This window comes from Typopeltis vanoorti, chromosome 8, assembly GCF_054136105.1.
Source record: "Typopeltis vanoorti isolate ZY-2024b chromosome 8, IOZ_Tvanoo_1.0, whole genome shotgun sequence".
Classification (NCBI taxonomy): Eukaryota; Metazoa; Arthropoda; class Arachnida; order Uropygi; family Thelyphonidae; genus Typopeltis; species Typopeltis vanoorti.
The window spans coordinates 1,011,209-1,038,152 of NC_143556.1; the positions used below are offsets into that span (position 1 = coordinate 1,011,209).

Sequence of the window (26,944 nt, forward strand, 5' to 3'; positions counted from 1 at the left end):
GATATTTCAGCTAGTTTAGATCGGTGGCAATTTTTGAAATAGCTATGTTCTTTTAGTACAATAAAATGCATGAGTATGCTCCCTAACCTAAGCGCTTTTCGTTCGTAACAATTGTGTTATGAACGATACTGAAAATATTTTTTTTTTAACATCAGCAGATTAATAGGTGGGTCCTTCCCCCACAAAGAAAGAGAAAAGCTGGGTTCTTATGCCAAGGTCCAGTTTTACCATTAGGCGAACTTCTGGGAGCCAGATTTTGCTACATATTTCGGGGGAAAATTACAACCTTCGAAAAAAATTGGTAAAAACCTTGATTACTAATTAAAAAACCAAAAAAATTAAATAAGTCCAGCCGTCCTGCTGCTCGCGGATGATCCTACATAATTTCGCAATATTTCCCCCGAGTTTCTCAAAATTAAAACTTAAAAAAAAAAAAAAAAAATCGCTCTACGATGCCTCAGGAACGACTCACTGGTCTAATAATAATAATATCTATAGAGCATGAAATTGCATCTACAATCAATATACATGAATTAATTCGAAACTGCTTGAGGCTGTTTAGTGCGACTTCTGAACGATTACAACCATTCTTTCTCAATAGCATTGAGAGTAATCTAAGCTTTTATACTTTACCTCCAGCTGAGAACATTATTGTCTAGTATTTCGGAGACCAAAGTGTTTCCTGGGAAGGGAAGATTATTGTCTAGTGTTGGTAATGATGAAAATATAAAAATTTACTTCCAGTCGCAGTAACATTGTCAGTATTTGAATTTTTTTAAGAAATAAACTGACACTCCACTACTGAATTTGTTTATTATTATATATTTTATTTTTTTAACTGGGAATAATGTCAACACCCACCCACAAAGAAATACGCCGGAATTCGCCGAATACAACAAATTTCTTATTTTAATAAACGTTAAAATGAAAAAAATAGATATTAATGACTGTCTAGTGAAAACTTTTAGTAGAAAATTAGAGTAGTTCTTTATAATTCATGGGAGAGAGAGAGAGAGAGAGGTGGGGGGAGGGTTAATTGGAAATGTTCATAATTAGCATAAATTCTGAATCAGTCGGTGCAGAATATCGCTCATATATTTTCTCCATATCTACGGAGTTACATATATATCATCGTTCTATATATATATACATAGAAGTTCGTTATTTATATATATATATTCAGGGCCGCATTTACCATTAGGCGCATGATGCGCAAGCTGGGGGCCTCACTCTCTATGGGGGCACGTAGAAAAACCTTACTCATCACAGAGAACAATAAAAAAAAAGCATAGGAAGTATATACACGTCCAGCAAACCTGGATAGTTATTATTTTTAGTTATTAGTGATTATTTTTTTAAATTTTAATATTTAAGTTTAACATCTAAGTTTTGTAGCGGAACAAAATGGGATGTAATATCACTTTATTTTAATTATCATTTTATATTATAAAGTGTATATATATATATATATATATATATATATATATATATATATATATATATATATATATATATATATATATATATATATATATATATATATATATATATATATATATATATATATATAATGTATGTATGTAGAAGAACGATCACAGACATATTTAATGCACGAATTCCCAATTTCAAATGTAACTATTAAATAAGCACTTCGTAGATTAAAATGTGATATTAACAATATATCAGGTTCATCGCTCTGTAGGGTGGTGGCGCTACGATATCCACGACCGTCACTCAGATTAAACAACTACCAGGAAGTAAGTGTACGGGCAGCATTGGTCATGCGCTGCTGAAGGTTTGGTTTTGGTTTGCATTAGCAGGTAAGTTAAGTAATGTTGTGTAGTGCTTAAAAAGTTTTCTTTCTCACCCCAGTATAGTAAATATAAATAAGTTGTATTTGATTATAACAGGAGATGTATGGCCATATATCCTTGGCCGTGTTGGAATAAATAACTACTTGTTATTGAAAACATAACATAACGCAGTATGCCTCGAGTACACGTTGGTAACCTGTTATGGGTGTGGATTTCGAATGAGAAATTATTAGGTGACGACGATGGTGAGAGACGTTCTCATAATATGAATAACTATGGGAAACAGCTAGATTTAAATTATATGAGAAATAAATCTAGCAATGTCTTTTTTGATTTAATTAAAATCAAATACCACTATTTTTTCCACTATTTCAATATTCACGAGGAATTGCTTTGACATATTCTTTAATTTTAATGTCAAGGGCCAGACAGCAACCTTACGCTTAACAAGAGAACACGTGAAGAAAAGCCAACAGTGCATTCCAAACTTTTAAAGAGAAAAATGAAACGATTGGAGGGTTAAGATTGATAATCAATTTGTAGAGAGGTCATAAATTGGTTGATGTGAGTTTGTTATCAATTTTCGCACGATTGAAATCGTAAATTTTAAACCGATTTTGGCATCTCATAAGTGGACTGAAGTTATTGCACTGAAGAAATCTCCCCCACAAGCTATGGAAAGCAATAAAACCATATTTAGCTCACAAAACGTATAACAGTAAGCTTAATCAGCAAAATTTAAGATTTTACAAGTAATTTTTAAAATTATATTCACTTGAATATGATTAAATGTTCAGTTTTTTGTACTTTCCGTTTTCATGGGAATTTTATACCTCCTACCTTCACGACATTGCAGTTTAGTGCATCGGTTCGATGGTTAAGATTAATAATCAATTTGTAGAGAGATAATAAATTGGTTGATGTGATTTTGTTATCAATTTTCGCACGATTGAAATCGGGTAAATTTTAAACCGATGTGCTGAAGATCCAATAATAGACGCTCGTATTAATATTTTCACGAAACAGCAGGCATAATTGCCGTTCCCAGAATTCTTATTCAACTTTTTTCACTTAAGAGGTCAGTTGTAATAACTGCGATAGGTACAAAAGTTCTGTTGTATTAGAAATCGGGTGTATTTCCCAAACTAATCGTTATAGCGTCTCCTCCCAAACTTTCTCGTTATGATTATAATCTCATTGTCTGGGCAGAGACTTAAGGGAAAATGCATACGTCGAAACAGTTGAAATAACTACAGAACAAGACCTATGCCACAGCAAATAACTTTTTTTGTATGTAAAGATTTCGTCTTATGTATCATAACAAATCATATGGATAAATTTATTTAATACATTTGAGAATACCAATTTCCCAAATTTGACTTCAGCACTTTTTTTTATGTGTAAACGGTCATGTTCGTACGTGGATCTATGTAGTAGCTTAGCCTCTTGCCATTGAATCCTGTGGGTAGTGTTTTCGCTTAAAATTCCATGCTGGGGAAGACCAGATTTGTGAGGTTTAATAAGACGGATGTCGTCTTGATGTTCAGAGATAAGTTTATTTAAAGATATTCCTGATGAAATGCTTCATAAATTGAAAGATGAAGAGTTTTGGTTCTGGTTAATATTATTTATTTCTAAAACAAATTATCTATCATCAGCGTCGCTTTAAAAATCACCACGTGTACTGTCGATGAAATTTTTCAAATACAAATGCTGGATCTGTTTGTGAATACCTTACCATTAAAAACTTTTTTTTTTTTTTCATAATTTCGCTCTTCGCTTCGTCTTTGGTTCTTTTAAAAATGCAACTGAACTTTCATTCATAGAAATTTCTATTAGATCTTATCAACACCGCTGCCGATGAAAGTAAATCTGTTAGTGATTGTTTGTTTTTTCTGCTTGATGCATCTTTTCAAATATTTCACCCAACATAAATTCACCTTGAGTTCGAATATCGCTTCTGAACATGTCTTCTGCTTAACTTCTAAAAGTAAACAGATCTTTGCCAGCACTATAATATACTTCGTCATGAGAGTGGCATAAAAGAATATACAACATTGAGTTACACAACAAGCAGATTAACGAAAAAAACAAACGCAGAATAATTTGGGGTGGGGGGAGGAATAATAATGGATCTTACCTTGGTGTTGCTGCATTGATGTGAGGTTTTTAACATTATGCTGCCAGATGACTGTTAGTTGTATATTCTGAAAATCCCAATTTTTGGCTTTTTTTTTTTAATTCTCCACGTGCTTGATGTCGAAGCACATATGTTCTTAACAGTAAGTCTTGTATCCTTATAGTTTTTTGAATGGAGAATGGGGTGATTTGGGATGTCGAAGGAGATCTGAGAACTTATTTTAGAGGGGACAGCAACTTTTATGCAGAAATTATGGAGAAAGCAACTTCTCCCTAATGTATCTGGAAAAATAGACCATCCTGCATGAAGTTGCGGTGCGTCATTGAGGCTCATCGATGTCAGAAGAAAAGTATGCTGTAAAAAATAATAATAATAAACAAAAATCGACTGAAGGTGTGTATATGATTGGTCTGACGTTGAGGAGGATTAAGTACTTTCTATGATGGAATTTAGCCCGAGTGGCCTGTTCCAGTCTCATGCCATCTCTTTCTTGGTCTTCCAGTTCTTCTTTTTCCATTTATTTTACATCTGTGCAGTATTTTTGGTAGGCTGCTGTCGTCGATTCGATTTAGATGGTCTAACCGTTTTTGTTTATTTTTACTTATATGGTAGTTAATTACTTCTATACTCAGGGATTTTAAATTTTCTTGTTTTGTTTTATGGTCCCACTTGATATATTCTGCTGTTAGAATCTTTCATTCTTCATTTTTAATGTCCATATTTCACTTTCATATAATAAAGCTGCTTTAGACAGTACGCAGTCTGTTTCTGGTGTGTTGTATTAGGGATGGCTTAAATATATTTATTATGCCTTTTAATTTACAAAAAACTTGATATTTTAATGTCTCTTTTTCATCTTCATATGAGAAGTCGCATCTCAGGTATTTGAAAGTATTTACTTGTTCCAATATTTTATTATCACTCTTTTACTTATTGGGCTTTTCTCCTTTGAAAGCCATTACTTTTGCCTTTTACTTTTGATATTCCCATATTATACTGTTCTGAAATTTCATTTAATGATTTCACTAATCTTTGTAGATCATTTGATTCATGTAACTAATATATAGTTTGATCATTATTTGTGGGGTTTTATAATATACCAAATATTAACATAATTATTATTACATGACACCTCCATGGAGTCCAAAGACTCATCATACAAGGGCATTCTACTCTACTTCGCTAAATACATCTCATCCTTTCCACTATTACCATCAACTCCATCCACTGCCCATCATGACCAACAACAGTTTTTTGCCGATTATTTTGAAAATCGCTTGTGTTCTGAAGGTCGATTTGTCTGTACTCAGGATTTAAAAAAGTTTCCGGGAGAAAAAAACCCTGCTACCTCCCTATGAGATCGGATAACTCGCCTTCAATTTTGAAAAGCCCATATGAGGACTCCCCTCGTCACGACGAGTATCGAATCAAGGTTTTTCCCAATCGAAGGGCGCAATGTTGCGCTATTCTTCCATTGGCGCTACGGAGGCAGATCATCTGAAAACATGCTGTTTTCAGATTAATAAAATTCTATTCTATTATGAGATAAAAATGGTAGCGATTCCATTGTATAAGGCCATATCTGGACCATTGTGCTCATATCTGGTCACTGGGGTTTAGATGGGATGAAGATACTTTAGAGAGGATGCAGAAGCGGTTGACAAAAATGATTTCAGGACTGTGGAACGTGAGCTATAACGAGAGATCGATGTCATGTAATTTGCAGAGGTTGGCTCAGAGAAGGCGAAGGGATGACATGATTGAGATGTTTAAACTGTCGAGAGGTATTTATCGAATGGATACGAGAGAGATTTTTCAGATAGTGGAAAATAAGGAAGGGGAAGGGATTAGAGGCCATCCCTGAAAATTGCACAAGGAAGTAGTGAATAAGAGGGTGAGAAGTGTGTGTTTTTTACGTGGCGAGTGGAATGCATTGCTTTCATATTATATAAGAAGTATACATTGTTACATTACAATGTGAAGTAAGTGTACATATATTACAAAAGTCTACAGCTTATAGAATATCTCTCCTGCCTGTAGCATCTATCATACCGAAGCTTAAACTCATTCACACTCTTAGCATTCACAACACACTCAGGCAATGCATTCCACTCAACCGCCACGCTACATAAAAAAAAAAAAGATTTCGAGGAATAGAAGTTCGTTTACGACATCGTTGCTCGCTGCATTTATTTGTATTTCAGTCTTTCGGCGTGAATTATAAACTGTTTATTATTTTATTTTATTGTTTTATTGTTAACGATAGCAAGTGAAATTCACAGCAAGGGTGCTGTTGCTTGCAGTAAAAAGAAGACGCGTAGGCCTCTCTCATTAGATAATCTTATCTAATGATAAAATTATCATCAGATAATTGATTAAACTTAATCATAATGATTAAATTTAATGAAGTTGACGTATCAAACACTCGGTTAAGCCGAAGGCTGAACTTACTATAACAGCAGCCGTTACAAAGATCAAGTTCTTAGTGAAAAGTAGTTGATAATGCAGTTATTAAATCATGACATTCATCTACAAGTGGGGAAATGAACAACGGTCCGTTAGTGAAATTGAAATTTATTAACACTAAACAAGTACGAATGAAAATATAATAGTGATGCAACAGATAATCAGAACAATACAAGTGATTAGCCAGCGAAGTTGGTCGATTGGTAGAGCCACTGCTATTAATCGCTCGCAAAAACTTAATCAAGTTTGAGCGCGGTTAATAGTTGGAAGGGGATCAGTCGTTCGATAGTGTTGGCACAGTCTCCCTTGATGAGTCTTTGGACTCCCTGGAGGTGTCACATAATAATAATAAATTAATAAAGTAATATTACACATGTTATAAATATATATTTAAATCCTACAATTACTTTTCAAGTGGTAATACAGAGATTGATAGTTAAAGAAGTGTTCTCTGCCAGGCTAGCAAGAAAAAGACCCAGAGGAAGACCAAGATAGAGGTGGATCGATACGGTAAAAAGTGCCTTAGAACAGCACTTCCCAAACTGTGGGCCGCGGCCCCCTTGGGGACTGTAGGTTTTTGTTGATGGGTGCATGAAATAATGAAAACAAATTTAAAATGTTTTAAGACTAAGTAGAGTTTTTTTTATTTTAAAAGAAACGTATTTAACTTTTATTATTTCTTTTTTGTTATTTTTTATATTTTAATGGAAAAATTCACACATTGGTGTTGGTTTACAAACTTTGCTTCCTGCGCTTATTGAAATTAGTAAATATTGCTTATTCATATGTTTCATTTCAAAGCAGTGATTAATTGTATTTACTTCGAATGCTCCCCAGGGAAGCTTCAAATCTCCCTGTCCCTTTCATCACGCGTTCGTAATCAGGGACTATTGATATTGACTTTATATACATATCAAAACTCGTTTTATATATCACTGTCATCCGAGCTAGTTTTCTGTTACCAATAAAAGTTTCGCACATACTTCACACATGAAAAAAAGCTTGAACAAGTTCATGTGAGGAGATAGTAACTTGCTTGCAGTGGTAAACAACACGCCCTCCCTAACAGCCACTATACTGCAGAGGCAATAAAAACAAGTACTTTTATTAGGCCAGTGAATAAGGTATGAGGAGTCTGTGTAATATATTTCTCAACAAATAGTGCAAATAGAGACAACTGGGATAAAAACACTAATTAATGAAACTATGCTGTACAGACTGAAACAAAACCATACGTTGCATGGGCAAACACAGTATCTAACTAAAAACTATTGTTATTAATTAGATGTGTGTAAGTTCGATTTCCCAAGGCAGCAATAAAATTCAACCGAACGTGTTAAAATTCGTAAAAATGTTAAAACTGTGTAATATATATACATAATAAATGTTATGGCAGTTTCACATATGGAATTCGGTTGAAGAGAGTTAGCATTTCAACTCAATTGTGTGCTTTTATCTTTCGGTTGCGCGATCTTTTGTTAATACCGCACCAATCATATGCACGTTTTAACCTGCATTTGCTGTCTGTTTCGCGTTAGGCTTAATTACCGTAAAGGAAGAAAAGTCACAAAAGAGAAAAATGTTCCTGGTCCGGGGATTCCCTTATTCAGGTAATCACTAATTTCATGTTATCAGTCTGTGGTGTGCCAGTATCAGTAAGTAGTGATATTATTTGATCTATTCTACGTTAAAAAAATTTAACCCTGAGATGGATAAGTGGCTGATAAAAAATAAAAAAAAATACCCGCGAACAATCAGAAGAAGCAGAAACATACTCAAAAAAAAAGGACAGTATTTCATATTTTACCAGAACAGCCCGCATCGTCTTCAGAACCAAACGGTATGAGGCAAAAAATGCAATATATGCATTTGATTTTTGCAATATTCGCTGTGTATGTTTTGTATTGAATATAAATACAATAAATATTATAATAATATATCTCTCTATTACGATTTTTTTCGAGGGGGGCGTGAAATATTTTAATTTTTGCAAAGGGGCCCTGACATCCAGAAGTTTAGGAAGCACTGCCTTAGAAGACAAATATAAGATCTGATAATGTTGGAGTCTTGACAGGTAGCAGACTGATTTGGAGGAAAATTGTAGATAGGAAGTCAGTAATGATGTAAATTTTTCATCTAGTACGGTCATATCCTGTACACCCTTGAGCACATGTCAGGAATTTGGTGATGATGATAGTTAAAGAAAAGATAGGAATAAAGAACAGAAAATGGAAATAAACTAGAAGGAACTGTACAAGGTGTGTAACCAAGGGCCAGTGCCATACTGGTTACTATAAAAAAATTCAAATGTAGGCCATGTCTATCACTAAAAAATTAAATGGCTGAACGCAAATGTATGTATACAGGATATAATTGAGACGTAATGTATAGCATTTAGAGTAATTTTATAATATTTATTTAAAATAAAATAAAAGTCAGGGTTAATTAATCCCATGAGGTTAGTCTCTTTTTCTAAAAGTGTAAGTTGATGTTATGGAGACCTTATTTCATTAGGCTTAAGTTAGGTGGCTGCTTGTTATGTATTCAAAGGATTTATGAAAATTTTCTTTGTTTGCCTTGAGAACTCCCAGCAAGTTCCAGCCACAACGTAAACCATAGTTGACATTATATACAGTTAGGTATATTACATACAGTTAGGTATGCAAGAAACATAAGTTTCTGTAATGGCAAAATGTTAAGAATGGTAAACACGTCACTAGTTGAATATGCCAAAAAAAAAAAAAAAAATTAATCACGGCTATTGCTCTGATTATTCTATTTTGTATTCGAATCAGAAGAAGCAGATTGTTGTAATAATCTCCATTCCAACATGTGATACCATATTGGAGTGAAGAATTTACCCAGGAATAATCATCATCAGTCTTGAGATTGGTAGCTCAGCAACAATTTTCTCCATTCCACTCTGTCATTGGCTTTCTTCTTAACCTCCTGGTAACTCCTCAAACCCATGCTGTCTTTGACTTGGTCAAGAAAGCTTTTCCTTGGTCTGCCTCTTCTTCTTTTCTCCTCTATTTTGCCTTCAGTTATTCTTTTCACAAGTCCATGTCGAAGTATGTCCAAACCACCTATCCCCAGTGGCTGATTTAGGCACAGGCGGCCGCCTCGGGTCCCGCAAGGCTAGGGGGGCCCCCGACCCGCACTATATATATATATATATATATATTTTTTTTTTTTTTTTTAGTAAAAATTTGGAAAACTAATATTCCATTTTGTTTCAATTTTGTCTTAATTCTTGGAACTACTGTCTGTACTGTTGTTTAATTGTAACTATATAATAAAATAAATTCTATTTTTGTTTTCCAAATCGACCGCTTCAAATAAAGGCGGTATAAACGGTTAAGGAACCAATGAAATTCTTGTAACCTTCAGTATCCTTTGTTGTGGTTCGGTTTTTGTAATTGTAATTATGAAATAATTGTTTTGAATATATATGCATATTTAATATATTAGCCATGAAACGAGCGTACTTGTCCTGGGCAGAAAAAAGAAAAATCGCTCTCTCAAAAAAACTCCTTGGAGGTTTTTTTGACTTCATCTAAATTTCAGAGCAACGATGATCGTCAACCAACACGTGATGAACGAGACGAAAAAAAAGAAGATAGTCTAAAAAATTATAACATAATAGAAAACACTGAACGAAATGAAGAAAATTCTGCGAAGGAAGGAGGTGCCTGACGACACAACTGACAATGCTGAACTTGAACGAGATGTGCAAGACACAGGAAAATACTGAAGAAGAAAAAGAACAAGGTGCTGATGCAGATCAACATAAACAACCAGACTCCGATAATTTTCCAAAAGATATCTCTTTATGGCCGTGCAAAATATCAGAGAAAATGGTAAATTTACTTTATAAATAATAAACCGTGCAATATCGGAGACATAACATTTTTAAAAGTTGAATATAATGACAGAAATCAGACGTACCACAGAGATATTTCAAGTGTTCATTTTTACTGTGAAAAAGCAAATGGCACAAAAGAAATCGAGAATGGCTTATTTTTTTTTCAGAAAGTAGCAAACTGATTTACTGCTATGTTTGCAAACGTTTTACACGTTCTATTACTAAATTTAGTACAGGATACAATGATTGGAAAAATCTTAAACGCGCATTGAAAGAACATATTTCTTCAATGTTGATTTAAAAAAAGGATTGTCGATAACTGGACGTATTGATTCTCATTTGATTAATCAGATTAATATTGAACAAAAATATTGGCGAGATGTTCTAAAAAGAATTGTAGCCACAGTAAAGTTGTTAGCAAGTTTGGGTTTAGGATTTCGGGGGCACAGAGAAGATGAAAGTGTTGGTGGTGTTAACAAAAGAGAAAATTTTGTAACTTGTAATCGGAAGCGGGAAGATTAATTACTTATCTCATACGATGTGTGATGAATTTATTGCTTGTGGGGAACTGTGAAGTAAAGGATAAATTAATTTTGGAAGTAAAAGCTCTGTATTAGTCGTTGATCATCGATTCCACACCCGATGTGAGCCATATAGACCAGTTAACTTTTATATTGAGATATATAAATAGTAAAGGAGATGTGTTGGAACGGTTTTTTGGTTTTCTGCAATTAAATAACCACTACGCAAAAAATTTAGAGGAACTCTTTTTTAACAATTTAAATACTCTTATCTTTAGATATAAAAATTGTCGTGGCCAAACATACGACAATGAGGCAAATATGGCTGGCAAATATAGTGGTCTACAAGCAAGAATTAAGATGTTGAACGAATCAGCAATTTTCATTCCATATTCCACTCACACACTTAACATTATTGGAAACTCTGCTGCAGAAGCTTGTTCAAAGGCTGTTTATTATTTCGATTTCGTACAGAACGTATATAATTTTTTTTCTAAATCTACGCAACGATCAAATTTACTTACAGACACTTTTGCCGATACAAATTCCAAACATATTGAAATAATCGGCGACACAAGATGGTCATCACGAGCTGATGCCGTATCTGCTTTGCGATTAAATTATAAACATATTAAAACTGTTCTTATTAAAATAGGCGAAAATGAACTTGAAAAACCAGATAATAGATTGCAAGTTAAAAAAATATTTCGATAAATAGGAAATTGCAGTGTTAGCAATATTATGGGATAGCTTATTGCAAAGAATAAATAACACAAGTCTTTCGCTACAAGAAGTTTAAACACATTTGTTGCAATATATAAAACTTTTAAAATCTTTGCATAATTTTATAATGGATGTACGAAATGATTTTGAAACCATAGAACGACAAGCAAATCTATTAACTGATGAAACAAATTATGAAATAAACCGAATAAAGAAACAAAAAAGACATTTTGATGAATAAAATGCAGCATCAAATAACATGAATGAGACAATTCTAACCGGTCGCAAATTGTTCATCGTAGAAACTCATGATATGATTTGTGATAGATTGAGTACCGAAATTTCCACCAAAATTAATATGTATTCTAATGTGTTAAGTCATTTTCTATTATTTTTCGATCACGATATGAGTAAAGACGACATAAACGATTGCATTTCTAAATTGGGAAATATAAGAATGAATTGAAATTAGCTATTTCAATGACGAAGTCCATTTCTTAAAATACATAAAAGAAGAAGAAAAAATCACGTGTCCATTTCAAATGTACAAAACAATCACTAACGGATTGCAATCAACTTTTCCAAATGTAGAAACAATATTAAATTTTTTTTTAACAATGCTTATTTGTAATGCTTCTGCAGAAAGATCTTTTTCTGTCCTTAAGCGTGTCAAGAATTATTTAAGAAATTCATTGGGGCAAGATCAAATATCAAATTTGTCACTGATGTTTATTGAAAATTCTGTATTACAAGAATTAGAATTTGATTTATTAATTGACAAATTTTCTGCTGAAAAAAGTAGAAAAGTGCCAGTATAATTTCATAAAATACCTATGTACAAAATACAGACTGTACCTGAATGTGATTATAATACTATCGAATTGTTCCTATAATACGTAATATCCAATTAAAGTTACCTACCTATTTTCATATTTATATGAAAATAGGTAGGTAATAATATACAAATATTTCATAATTTTTGTTTTGAAGTAATTATTGTTATGTATGTGTATGCATTGTGCAATTATACATAAAATATTAAAAAATAAATAAAATGAATTGTTTTGTAACTTAATAATTTAAAGGACCCCAAAAATCGCAAACGCCTCGGGCCCCTTAATGCCCAAATCCGTCACTGCCTATCCCTTCTAATTTTGATCGATTTAATTAGAGTTCTTGTTTCGTTTATCTTTCTCAAGACTTCTTCGTTTGATTTTTTTTTCTGTCCATTTTATTTTGTTCATGCGGCGCCAGCACCACATTTCAAAAGCCTCCAATCTTCTTACATCTTCTCTGCCTGGAATCCAGGTTTCACATCCATACAGTGCAATGCTCCATATCAATGTCTTTACTAATTTTTTTTCAATTGTAGGTTGAGGTTTCCTGTTAAAATGCTTTTCATCTTAGAGAATTGGGCTTTTGCGTTGTTTATTCTTGATCTCATGTCTTCTCTTGTTCTGCCATCTTCTGTTATTAGGCTTCCTAAATATTTAAAGCTTTTCACTTGTTTTATTTGTTTTCCGCTGATGTCTATATGCTCTATATTGATAGGAATTTTGCCTGTAACAATGATTTTAGTCTTCTCTGTGTTAATTTTCATTTTATATTTTTCAAGGTTATTATTTAGTAATTCTAGCATTGTTTTTAACGTTCTTCTGTTTTCTGCTACAAGGGCTATGTCATCAGCAAATCTTATACATATGACTTGCTCACCATTTATCTTTATGCCACTATTTATTTTATCTTTAGTTTCCTGAATGGCCTTTTCAATATATAAATGAAATAAAAGTGGTGAAAGAATACATCCTTGTCTTACTCCACTCCTTATATTTATTATTTTCTCCTTATCATTGATTTTAATCCGTCCTTTTGATTTTTATAAAATTTGATAAATTATTTTCCTATCCCTCAAATCTATGCCGATGTTATTTGCTGGTTTACTTTATCAAACGCTTTCTCTAAATCAAGGAAGCAAATGTAAGTATTTTGACTTAGGTCTAATCTTCTCTCTATTATTGTTCTTAAACAGAGTATTGCCTCTCTTGTTCCTTTATTCTTTCTGAATCCAAATTGGTCTTCATCCAATAGACAATCTATTGTTGAATAAATTCTATATTGAATAATTTTTAACAGAATTTTACTAACGTGTGGGATTAAAGCTATTGTTCTAAATTGGCTGCATTTGTTTGCATTATTCTTTTTCGGTATTGGTATTACTGTTGATCTCATAAACTCCTTTGGTATTTCTCCTCTATCATAGATTTGGGCTATTAATTGATAAAGTAAGGTTTTTGTCTCATCACCTAGATTTTGTAGCAGTTCTATAGGAATATTGTGTACACCTGGACTTTTTCCCTTACTCATTTCGGACAATGCTTTATCAAATTCTTCTCGCATTATTGGGGGTCTTAGATTGTCTTCATTTTGATTTTCTATGCTGATATCAACATCAAGTTCGTCGCCATTATAGAGATTTTCCAGGAATAAAAAGCATCTTAAAATTCTAAATTGAAAATTTTTCTAACATAATATATTCTGTTAATTACAAACATCAACTTGTTTATTAAAAATGTGATATGGGAAGTCCATTTCAGTTTGCTGTCACTGTGGATGCCACCAAATACTTGACTGACATTTTTGACTAAACTGCAGTGACAATTTTGAGTACCAGTATAATTTATTTCATGCCATTTTATGGTTATATCATGACCTAGCACATTAGTCAAGGTGAAATAGATGCATAATTACTTTTACTTTATTGAAACTAAGTGATTTAGCCATTATTGCTAAATCACTTAGTTTCAATATATCAGGGTTGATCTATTTCCTAGCTCCTGAAGGATCGTTTCAGTGTATATTAACACACCGTGTCATCAATGAAAGATATCATTTTGCGAAAACGTTTGTACTCGTGCAGATCATTGACATATATTAAAAATAAGTCTTAGTATCGAACCCTGTGGTACTCTTTATTTTATTATTGCGCTATGTTATTTAAATCAAATTTGAAGCAATCATTTGTAATGCCCCTGGACATTTCCGAAGGAGTAAGTCGTGATGCACACGGTCGAACGTTTTAGATATATATAAAAAAAAAAAAAAAAACGGCTGCTGTGTATGTGTATATTCCTCTATTTATATTATTATATTCCTCTGATTAGTCTCGTAAAAGGATGTCGAAATTGAGGTAGTTATTTATTTTTTTTTTAAATTTGGGATTTCAATAACCTTTGAAACTTTAGATGATATTGATGCCATAATTTATAATTAGATTTCTGTTACCTCCTTTAAATAACGGAAATGAAGCAAATTTTAAATGTTCTATAAATTTCTCCTGTTGAAAAGATTTTTATAAGCGTTGAATTATAATATGTAGCTTCTGAGCATTTATATTATCATATCTCATTCTTTCCTTTTTTTTTTTTAAATCCGATTATCACCTTATTTACTTCATCCTCATTTCCGACCTACAGATTACATTGAATTCTTTATTCACGGTAGGTGACTTTGCCCACTCTCTAGGATCAAAAATCCCTACCACAGAGTTTTCATTTCTTTAAGAACGGTGCAGGACATCTTTTTCCTCCGGGATTACACGTTTTCTGTTTTTGATTGCCAATTTTGGTTTTTACCACCTTCCTAAAGAAAGTTCTGTAGATGACTTTAATTTGCATACTTTTTTTTTCTTTAAGCGTTTAGCCAAATTTTTGTAGTCATTTTCAAAAACTAATTGTAGGGATTCTTCCTGTGTTTTTTCTTTCGTCCCAATCATATTTTAACTTCATCAGTAATGTAATGTATGTGATTATCCTTTCTTCGCACTTTTAAGTGATTGCGATTTGTTCTCCGCACATTTAATCATTTCAGTGATTCTTTCTTCGTATAGTGGATTTACATTTTTGTTTGTAGCCGACTTAATCCTTCAGAGGCTCTTCTCTCGAGTATTTGTTTCCTTTGTACATTAATCAACATCCAGGCTTGCTAATATTAGGTCATGTGGTCTATTACAAAATGCTTCGTCTCCTCATTGTTGCCTACAAGTGGGACCACCAGCTGTGCGAGATAAATAAGACAGCTGGATGAATATGCAGCATTCACTAAGGCCGCAATTTGTATATCTTAGGAACAGAAGGTGAAGAAGCGATTCAACCTGCGATAGAACCAAAATTTTCTATATGGTGGAGAAAATTTTTGCCATCTGAAATTTAAACGAAGTAATAAAAATAATAAATAAACTTCACTTTCTAATCTGTACTTTGTTCCATCTATTTCCTTCTGTATCGCTGATTTTCTTTTCCCGTCTCTCTCAATTTTTATAACGAATTGGTATTAGCAAACTCCAAGAAAACTCATTTGCAAGGGTTCGCAAGGCTTAATCCTTCAAAGAATGTTCGCAAGGAAACTTTCGAGTATTTACCTCCTTTGATTCAAGCAGCCTTGTTCTTTAGTTGGAAAGCATTTTCGAGTGTTTTGATAAAACGTGTAAACGAGCCAGCTGTTCGTGAAGAAGTGCAGAAAGTGTTGGAAATAGTTTGTCCTCGCCTCTAGAGGAGCCACTTCAGACGAGAATGTTTCTCTCGGATTTCTTTAAGTGATTAAAATGAGCTCATTAAAAGAAAGGTTGGAAAACGCAGTTAATGCAATTTAATGAACTGCGGGTTGATTTTAAGTCTGGGATCTGCCCCGAGCACATTAAGTATTTTCGTTTCGCTTCCAATCACCATTGCAGAGAAAATCATCGTTTAAAGCATCCACATCGAAATTGGAAGCCACGCTGCTTCATTCCCTTCGCAGAAGCCACGTGTAATTGTGTGCGTGCGCAGTTCTTCTCTGATTCTTCTAGTGCAGAGTAATCGAATGGACGTGATAAGTGTTAACGAATTTCGGTGAAATCCACAGCACTATTTCTGCTGAATAGAATCACAATATCATCCCCCCCCCCCCCAGTGGGAAAGAAACTTGTTCAGGTGGCCAGTGATGATTATTATCCGAACAGGTAGGTTGGTGCTTTTCCAGTTCTTTCTTTAAACTGAGAATCTGCGGAAAGCCCTTAAAAGTGGAACACATTCCGCTTATAAAGGTTGTGATTACACCAGGGGTAGGAGTAATACACAGATTTCCCTGCGGGCTCTTCGCAAAATCCTTGATTTTTAAACTATAATAAACATTGAGTGTAGATTTAAATTCTCGAAATTTTTAAAGCACACGATTTAAGGCCTCATTAAGAAAAGCATTCCCGAAAGACTGTCAGCGTAGCGCGAAAAATATCTAAATGATTAAAAAGCTAATGCATTGGTCACATTAATAAGAAACGTTTTCTTTCCTCTGTAGGTAGAAATAATGTCGAAGCATTCTGGAAACGAAGAAAAAATGACGAAAGAAATTGAACGGAAGTTGAAAATCTGCGACGACCAACTCTTGGATTTGTTCGCACGACAACCTTCGTTAAAAGAGGAATTCACCGAAAGATACTTGCGATGGGAAAAGCTAAGAAATCAGAGCATCACGGAGATAAAACAGTCCGCCGACAAGGTCGATCACTGGCATCACAACACGAATCTGGCGAAATGGATTGGCATCGGTGCTGCGACTGTGCTGAGTGTAAGTCTGGGTGCCATCGCAGCTCCTGCCATTCCTATCACGGCCACCCTTGCGGTTCAGACTGGACTCCGATGGGGAATCGGATTAGCCGCGAGCTCCGTTTTCGGGGCAGGAATTACTGAATTCGGGATCACCAAAGCAAAGTGGAAGAAAGTCCAGCAGATCGTCGACAGAGAAGACGAAGAGTGGCGGCACTTGTTCGAGGGGTTCGAAGATTACAGTGAGCGATGGCGGGAAGTGAACAGCGCGATGGAAAAGGTCCTCGACGAATCTTTTTGGTCTGCGTTGCTATCTTTATTGACCACCTGTTGGGAAGGAGTTTGCCTTGGCTCTGAAGCACAGCGCATTTATGGCATATTATCTCGGATAAGAAATGCGAGACAGTTCCAAAGAAGAGTTCCTGCTCTTCTGGCAACACTTCACACAGTGCTAAATGCAACGGAAGCCAAGCGAAACAGCCGTCAAGCCAGTAACAAAATGACCGTCCTTGGTTCAGATATTCTGCATTGCATGTTTCGGATAGCATCGCGAATTCCGAAACTTACAAGATATGGTCGCGGTGTAAACGCTTTACTACGATCATTTGGTCCTCAATACAACCCGCTGAGCACTAAAGAAAGGCTTGCTTCGCTTTTAAGGAGCATGGTTTCCAAGAAATCCATTGAATCCGACCCCATGAGAGAAATCGCTGGCGCGTTAGAAACAGAAAGAGATGAGGTGCACAGCGCTTTCTGCAGAATAGTCGACAACAGGTCATCGATGCTGCCTGCAGTGCAGCCGAGAAATTTCAGCTGTCCCCAGGAATCTGCTGCGTTGTCCGATATAGCGAAGGAATTTAAAAGAAAGAAAGAATAATAATGTGGAACGGGTATTTCATGTCGTCATAAGCATTACAAGTGTAACAGGAGAAGCATACCAGGCAATTTTTTTTAACCCCCTATCAGTTTAACCTGTGTGCACATCCTTAATCCCAGCTTAAGAAATTAACTCCTGCGGAAAACTAACGGAAGAAAGCAGTAATCACTTGCAATGCAATCACGAAACTTTCGTCGGTGGGGTTGGAAAAGCGGATGAAAACCGTGATCATTCCATTAGAACATTTCTCGGCTGCTTCAATGTTGATGGTAGACATTAGAATTGAATTCAGAACTTTCAGACTGATTTCCCCAACGTGCTGCAAGTTGTTCATTAAGCTGTTGCGTTATGCACTCGCCATCATACTTGCATCGAATATGTGTGGCTTAAAATTTCGATATCACATTGATTGACGGATATTAAAATTTTATCCCCTCCCCACCACCACTTCCGAAGTCTGTAGGAAAAGAATTCGCAGAACATTATTATTATTGTACTTTGGCCAATAAAAGCATTTTAATGACTGAATTGTCCGACCTGTTTTTCTCATACTCAACAATTCACTTGTGAAAGGGATTCATGCTCCTCCCGCATCATAATTAACAAGCAGAACTGAAACCACCACCCTGCTTATTAAAGATCCGAAGTGCTCGGGAGAAAAACAAGTTTGGTCTCTTGAAAGGGAGTTTCCGGATCAGTGGTCAGATATCTACAGCACCAAACACGCGATAGATTGCAGCCTTTCGTGTGTGCAAAATTCTCTGAATTGGCATGCATGTCTCCTCATCAGACTATTGAGAACTGAGGGGCAATGAAGAAAGAAGCGCTTCAGCAATTTACTCGAAGGTAATTATGAAGTTGTAGAAGTGGCTTTGACTTGATCCGACGATGAAGGAAGGCATTTCATCATGTGAATTATTGCGGTATTCCCGAACTGTACGACGTGCCACACAACGTAGAAAAGTTTCTGGTAAGGGTAAAAAGCGCCAGACAATAGCAATTGTCAACTAATTTCCAATTAAGATGCAGGTGATAAATGTCGTGTTCTTCATGCGACTCGAGTTGAAACCAGATGATGCAAGTTGAAAGTCCATCTCACCTCAGAGAGGGTGGGTTAATGCTTTCTGCTTTAGTAATTTGTATTTTGACGTAATCGGAGAATTGTTGCTTAAAAAGTGAGAACTGTTTGCCGATTCTGAGCAAGTACGTGTTGAAATACACAAATATAAGTTACATTAGAAATAATGTACTAAAGAGAAGAATGAAACTGAATTTGATCTGCTACGAGGCCAGAAATCATAACTGTTGTACGGAAAGCTAAGTCTGAGTATGATAAGAAGCTGACTCTGCAAGCTAATGATAACCCCAAAGCATTCTTAGCGATACGCTGCAACTAAAAGAAAAATGAATATGAAAGAATAATTCTACTAATGCAGATGGTGTGAGAATGTTCAAATAAATGAGTTTTGCTAAAAGCTATCAACCTGGTGTACGCAACATTCAGTTCACTGCTACTTCTTCACTGAATGAAGAAACCCAAGTGTATGAGGAGGAGGGATTGGAGCTCTTCCACAAATTTAATAAGGAACTGAAGAGATATTAGCATGGATACTAAAAGAGTGTTCAGCTGAACTGGCTATTCCCTTAACTAGGCAATATAATTTGAGTCTCAGAACAGGGAAGATTCTGCAGGAATGGAAAGAATGTATAGTAATCCCATTGCACGAGGGTAGTGCAAAGACCGACGTATCCAACTATCGACCAATCAGTATCTCAGGAGTGGAAGAGTTTGGAAAAGGGTTAACAGATAATCCCTGCTTTGCAACGAACAGCATGGATTTACTAAGGGAGGTCATGTCTTAGCAACTTGCTCGCATTCTGTAATAATGTTTCCGTTAAGCTAGGGATCCCAGATACATTGGAAAAAAATACGGGACACTTATGACTGATGGTGAAAGTTTAGTATGCTCATCCATCACATATGCCAGTCTTACAAAATGATTCTAACTTTCCAAGTGTGTGCGTGGTAAGTTTTACTAAGTATAAGTAAACAAATAATAAAAATATGCGGCCTAACAATTGGATTTACTAAGCATCAACCTGTTTCTCTCGGAACAAGCTTCTAAAATGGCGTGGGCCAAGCGGACCTTTCTATTTAAAGCTGAGCCAATATCACAGCACGCCAAAATGTCAATGGACATGCGCACTGTTCTAACGAACTTATCATTGTTGCCATCACTCGCCTTGAGAAAATAACGCGTCTACAGTTCGCTGTAATGACGGAGAGCGATGTTTGTAATAGAATAGAATTTGTACTCTAAAATACAGGACAAAAAGCTGCTCTGAAGAGTTTCTCGGGACAACGGGACGCATCAGCCAAAAAACGGGACGAGCCCGTATTTTACCAGACGTTTGGGATCCCTACATTGAGCTAGACAAGGGGAATGTACACCATGAAGTTTTGAATTTTGCTTAGGCTTTTGACAGAATACAGCATGGTAGACTTGCATAAATTGGAGAACATGGGACTGGTTTATGAAATATGAAATATTGGTATGGATAAGAGGATGACTGACACAGATATCAAAAAGTGGCATATTGTGGGGGATCTGCAACACAAACTAACTGGTAGTGTGTCTCAAGAATTACTCATTGAGCCAGGGTTATTCAATCTACATTAATGACATTGAAAAGGATATAGGCGACATACAGCTATTTGCTGATGATGCAAAGATAGGTAGGATAATCAGAAATGTGGCTGCTATGCAGTATTTTCAGAATGATTTGAATAGGTTGGAATTGTGGCCATGGGAAAATGGATATCATCTCAATGTCAGTAAATCAAGTCGTGAACTTTGATTAGATAACCTATATTATATTGGCGGGATTAGGAAGTTGAATTTTTGCAATCTTGTAGCCAATATTGCAAATACAACTCAAAAGTATATTATTACAATGCTGAAATGAACTTTGACATTTAAAGATGTCCTTTTGCCTGTTTGACAAGGTCTAGATAAGACCTCACTTGGACTATTCTGGTTTCCGTTGTTATTCTGATATAGTAGAGAGAGTTCAAAGGACTGTTAAAAATGATATCAGCATTGTGTAATTATGAAAACAGATTGAGAATTTGCAGACTGCAGATCGGCGGCCAGTGAAAATTTTAAGTGGGGGTGCTGCATATACAAAAAAAAAAAAAAAAAACTTTTTTTCCTAATCAGTAACGAATTTATTAATAAATAAATTTACATATTAAAAATATATTTCATCCTCAACACGAACAAACACCAATACTAAAAGTTTCGTATCAATAGCAATGACAGGGGCAAACGTATATCGGCGTTAGATCGCAGTGCATTTGTTTCGTGTAAAGATAATTGAAAAAATAATTCTTTTCACATTTTCAACAACGAGTGTCACACTCGTCATAATTCAACCTTGTATCTATAATAAATAAATAAGATTTACAAAAAAAAATAGTTCACCACGCACACGCACCAATAATAAACGTTTCATATCTCACAGAAATAAAGCATGTAAGCATACTAAAAATACACTGCCCTTTGAGCATTTACAGTTGGGAATGATGTGACGTGCAATGACAAGAGCAAAAGAATATCGGCGTTAGATCGCAGTGCATTTGTTTCGTAATCTAAAGCGTTAATCGAACAATTCCAATTATTAACTATTCAATCAATGTCAAAACATAAGCTGTAACCTTTAACATGTACTGCATTTATATAATGTTGTAAGCATTATTATTTATAAACACAATAAAAAATTTAATTTTTCCTTCGAGGTGCTTATGTACGGGCCACCACTGCAGATGCTAGGAAAGAGGAGTGACATTATTAAGAACCACAAACTTCTGAGTTATACAGGATATCAGTTGATGGAATTTTTCATTTTATGTTGAGTAGGGACATCTCCATTGATATATATATATATATATATATATCTCAATGGAGCTGATATATATATATATATATATATATATATATATATATATATATATATCAGCGGCATTGCATGCCCATTTCGGTTGGGTGTGCTGTCTTGTGACGTATGCAACTCGTGTTCTACAAAACTCACGTCAATTTGACTGTACGATTGCATTTTATCGATGTCTGAAAGGTTTAAGAGTGCATAATGCATCAGCGTTCATCTCAGTTGGTCTAACACAATTAATTCTAGGATAACTTTGGATACTTTAGTTTATCAATTAATTGTAACAAATCTGCATAGTGAGGGGCAATATATTTGTTTTTATATATGAGGTGGTATCAAAATGTTTCGAGACTGGGTTTGTACCGCTCAAACAGATGGCAGCACAAGGCTGCATACACAGTCACAGGAGCACCTACCTTCATAAGTCAGTGCCAAAAGACATTGTCCTGTGTGCAACTGATGCTATTCTGACCACCTGCGTTACCACATCTGCGATTTCATCATGGACTGCAAGTTAGAACAAAGAGCAAACGTAAAATTCTGCATGAAACTGGGCAAACTGCCACAGAGATGTTTGACATGATTTGGCAAGTTTAAGGCGATGCTGCAATGAGTCGTTCTAGGTGTTTTGAGTGGAATGCGTGCTTAAAGAGTGGAAGAACATCAGTTCTTCTGCTCAACCCCCAAAAATGTCGAAATCATTCGGCAACTTGTGTATGTGGATCGTCGGAGAACATTCCACAACATTGCTGCCATTATCAGTGTCATACGAAACAGTCCAGGAAATCCTCACGTGTGATTTGAACATGTGCCGTGTTGCTGCTGACCCAGCAGAAGGAACACCATGGGAAAGTCTGCCAGAACTCTGTCAGTGTGCCATGGATGACCCATCCTTTATGTTGAGGATCATTACCAGGTGTATGGGTACAACCCTGAGACGAAGCAAGTCTTCACAGTGGAAGAGCCCATCATCGTCTTTTTCGATATTCGAGGCATTGTGCATCGGGAATTCATTCTCAGGGCCAGACTGCCAATAGCGAGTTCTACTGCCAGGTTTTAAGGCATCTGAGGGAGGACATTCGGCAAAAGCGACCAGATGTGGTGTGCGAAAAACTGGATGCTCCACAACAATGCACCCTTTCACCGAGCTCTCCTCACACGTGCTTCTCGCTAGAAACATGATCTCACTTCCGCACCCACCATACTCGCTTGATTTGGCTCCTGCAGACTTCACCCTCTTCCTGAAGATGAAGATCCAGCTCAAAGGTTTTGACACTATTGCAGAGATCCAGCGCGAATCGCATAAAGTGATTGACATGCTTCGAAAAGACTTCCAGGACACATTCCAGAAATGACAAGAATGCTGGGAGCACTGTATTAATATGCAAGGGAACTATTTTGAAGGTGATAGTGTGTAAACGTAGATAAAGTAATTTCTCGTAAACAGAGCTAGTCTCGAATCTTTTTGATACCACGTCGTATATTATAAAACAGTAATGAAGGAGTGCTATATTTGAATTACTCAAAGGTGTAATATGGAAGAAGACTAGGCTTACCTTCGACTACAATATACTAAAGTTCTTGTCATAAACACGTCAGTTCAAGCTTCAAGTACACGAAACGGATTAAACTAAACAAAAACAGCAACTCATGAACATTCAGTTGCGTTGGGTGACACAATAACCAATCATAGACACTGATTCTGAGTACTATTGTCTCAGTGCACACCTTGCCTCGTCTTTTGGGTGATTTAAAACCACTGGAACGCTAAGAATTTTACCTGTTGCCCCATATGTACATCGGTTCTAAGGCATCGGTATTTGTGACAACACACCAAGACCATTAATGCAAATGTGATGCAATGTTTATGCATCAAAGTGTCCTCTTCATGAAGCATTAGTATCGTGTTTAATTTTAGGAATCACATGAAGCCAGGAAACAATTAGGTGAGTCTTTAACAGGAATAAATGCAAAAATATATGGGTGATATTGCTATTTCTTGGGTGTGCACCGCACACCCTGAACATACACCCCTTACTATATACATATATATATGTAATTAATATAATAAAAGGCGCTAGCTGATTATTTTATTTATATATATAATTTTACAGCTCGTTAATTATTCAACTTCAAACATATTTGCAATCCGCAAATTCTTTTCTTGTTCATATTTTAATGGATTAAATATACTTTAAATTGAACATTTTAATCGAATTATTAAAAAAAAATTGACATAGTGGGAGACACCCTGCTTACCGAACTTCTATTTTATGGTTGATCTTTCCTTTGTGAAGTGAAAGGTCCTCTCAGATTTATGACTACCTCTCATGGTGGGTGGTTTGCCTTCATTTTTCCAAAAATACTATGTTTTGAAGCCTCTAGTGTTTTCTTAAAAATTTTGAGGAAACAGGGTGAATCAAATGATGTGAGCTACTTTATGGCATCTTACTTTCATCCTCTTGCTCCCATTACATAAAGTGCTTCTTACACTGACTTAAATTTCTATTCATGATTCTGCTGTTGACATCACATACCATTCCTTTACTTCATCTAGAAAACTTAATAGCAATCTAACATTCCAAGTTCAAGAACTTCCTAACCAATTTCTTGAACGCTGATCTTTAGGAAGAGTGCAGTTTTGCCAACTTCAATGCTAAAAAAACGGAGGGTGCATTTACTCTCAAAAACCCAGTGCAATAACCAGTCTCGTATGGTGGCCTTATTAGTCATCATATGAGACTAAAGCAAATTTGGCTAAAACGTCCACATAAAATTTCCAGAGTATACATAATTCAATCCCAGGTTTTTCCAACTGAAGTGAAAATAGTGCTACTGCACTATGAAGGTTTCTCACAAGAAACACCTCTCTTTAGGATCTCCTCCTACCTAGAGTAATATTTGCAAGGATTCAAGAGAAAATGAAAATTCTCCTGTGGCTGAATTATAAGTTCGATGTCTTGGCACAATTACGTCACTTTCAGCTTCCAAGAACTTTCAGGATACTCATTTTAAAAACTATATTCCAGATATAGTTTTTAAATTTAATAGTGCTATCGGAGAGCTCCTGAGAGATTTGTGTTTTTTGCTGATTTATTGGTGTTTTGGATTCAATTTAATGGACTTAAGTGTTTAATTTTGGTATATTATTAGAGCTTTATTAACGTGGTTAGTGTACTGAAGTGTTTTATAACATAATCTATGTCGGAAGTCGCTGCTAGATGAATTCGTAATGAGTAGTGTTCGTGCAAGCTCCAGATAAGATAAGTATCATTTTCAGTTATCGATACAAATTACTTAATATTGTGTAGTTTTGTTTTATTTGCCTTGCGTATTTTAGTGCGTCTATTTTTGGTGTGTTATAACGTTTAATTTGACAAAACACGTTACGGATAAATATGGCACTGTGCGTAGGAAAATGGCGGCCAGTAATGAAGGTTCGCCATCGTTATCAAAGAACGGTAGCATAAAAGAAATGAGTCAGTGTACTAGCTGTGAAATGTACGCTTTGCGGAGTGCGGTCGGAGTGTGGTTAGATGATGATAAAGGATTGAATGTGTGTAGAAAATGTAGGGAGAATGCGGAATTGAAGCGTATTTCGAATCGTGAGTGTGATATTTTTGTCAACCTTCAAAATGAAGGAAATAGGGATATGACAAGAAACGGCAAAGTTGTACATGAAAATTGTGAGAGTGTGAATGTAGAAAGTGTGAATGATAGTATAAATGGTTTCTCAGAGAACAAAAAAGATGAGATAGATACATTGAGTGAGATCGCGTTGTTGAATAGTGCGATAGAAAGAGCAAAACAGCAGCTAGAGTGCATGAACAAAAGTAGACTGAATGAACCAACCAATAATAAGAGGTATGACAGGAAAAATAGACGTATGAATGTGAACATGAACAAAATGAAGGATAGAGTGCTGTATGGAGACTCGTTAGTACGAGGTGTGTTAGTAGAGGATTTGACAAAATCGTACCAACCTGGTGCGACCATAAAGGACGTAACTGCGTCTATTAGAGAGCAAAAGGAAAGGGTGAAAGAAATGATTGTTGTGGCAGGTACGAATGATTTGAAAGGAGATAAAATGGAAATGATAGAAGACCTGAATGAATTGTTTGAGGTAGCAAAAGAAAAGAGTGAGAGAGTTAGAATGATTAGTCTTTTGCCACGGTATGACAGTGAAATGTTTAAAAGGAGGGCTATAATTGCAAATGACTTTATGCGTGGGTTATGTATGACGAGTGGTGTGGAATTTGTGGATGTGTGGAGTGAGTTTGATGGGCGAAAGGATCTATATAAGATGGATGGCTTGCATTTGAATGGTTACGGTGTAAGAAGACTTGAGAAAGTGTTGCTGAATGTAGTGGATGTGCAAATTCAGGGAAACTAGATTTGTTGGGGGGGGGGGTAGAGATACAGTCCTTATGGAGGCAGTTGAATGTAAGAATGAATATAATATGCCAGAGCAAATAAGGACAACAAATCAGAGTGGGATAGTTAATATAAGGCATCAAGGTAGGGTTGGGGCTAATGGGGGTCTTAAATTCATGTACACTAATACTAGGAGTATTAGGAACAAGAAGGAAGAGTTTTTGGCCATGGTTGGCACTTCCAGACCACAGGTTATAGGTATTAGTGAAACATGGCTGACTGTAGATGATATAACTAGTGGGATTGAATGTGATGGGTATAGTGTGTTCAGGAATGACAGAGAGAATAAAATGGGGGGAGGAGTATTGTTGATGATAGCTGATGAGCTCCAGCCAAGGAGAATAGAAGTTGAATTGCAGGATAGAGAAAAAGAGTACATTTGAGGCCATTTGGTGTGAGATTGTGGCTAGTAGAACTAAATATACAATTGGGTGCTGCTATAGACCAGGTGATGGAAAAGATGGTGGTGACAGTATGCACAAGCAAATAGAAGAAATGGGTGGAAGGAGGGTGATTATTATGGGAGATTTCAACTATGGTCGCATTGATTGGAGTGAGGAGAGGACACATGGGAGGA

General features: G+C 35.6%; 1 protein-coding gene across 1 annotated transcript; it reads left to right on the top strand.

Annotated features, from left to right (window-relative positions):
* The first annotated feature begins 1,747 nt into the window (after window positions 1–1,747).
* On the top strand, window positions 1,748–18,513 carry LOC150103672 (uncharacterized). Its single transcript, XM_090396627.1, has 2 exons — window positions 1,748–1,820; window positions 16,861–18,513. Exon 2 carries the CDS (start codon window positions 16,870–16,872, stop codon window positions 17,983–17,985), a length of 1,116 nt encoding a protein of 371 aa, XP_090252753.1. The 5' UTR covers window positions 1,748–1,820; window positions 16,861–16,869; the 3' UTR covers window positions 17,986–18,513.
* The last annotated feature ends 8,431 nt before the right edge of the window (window positions 18,514–26,944 follow it).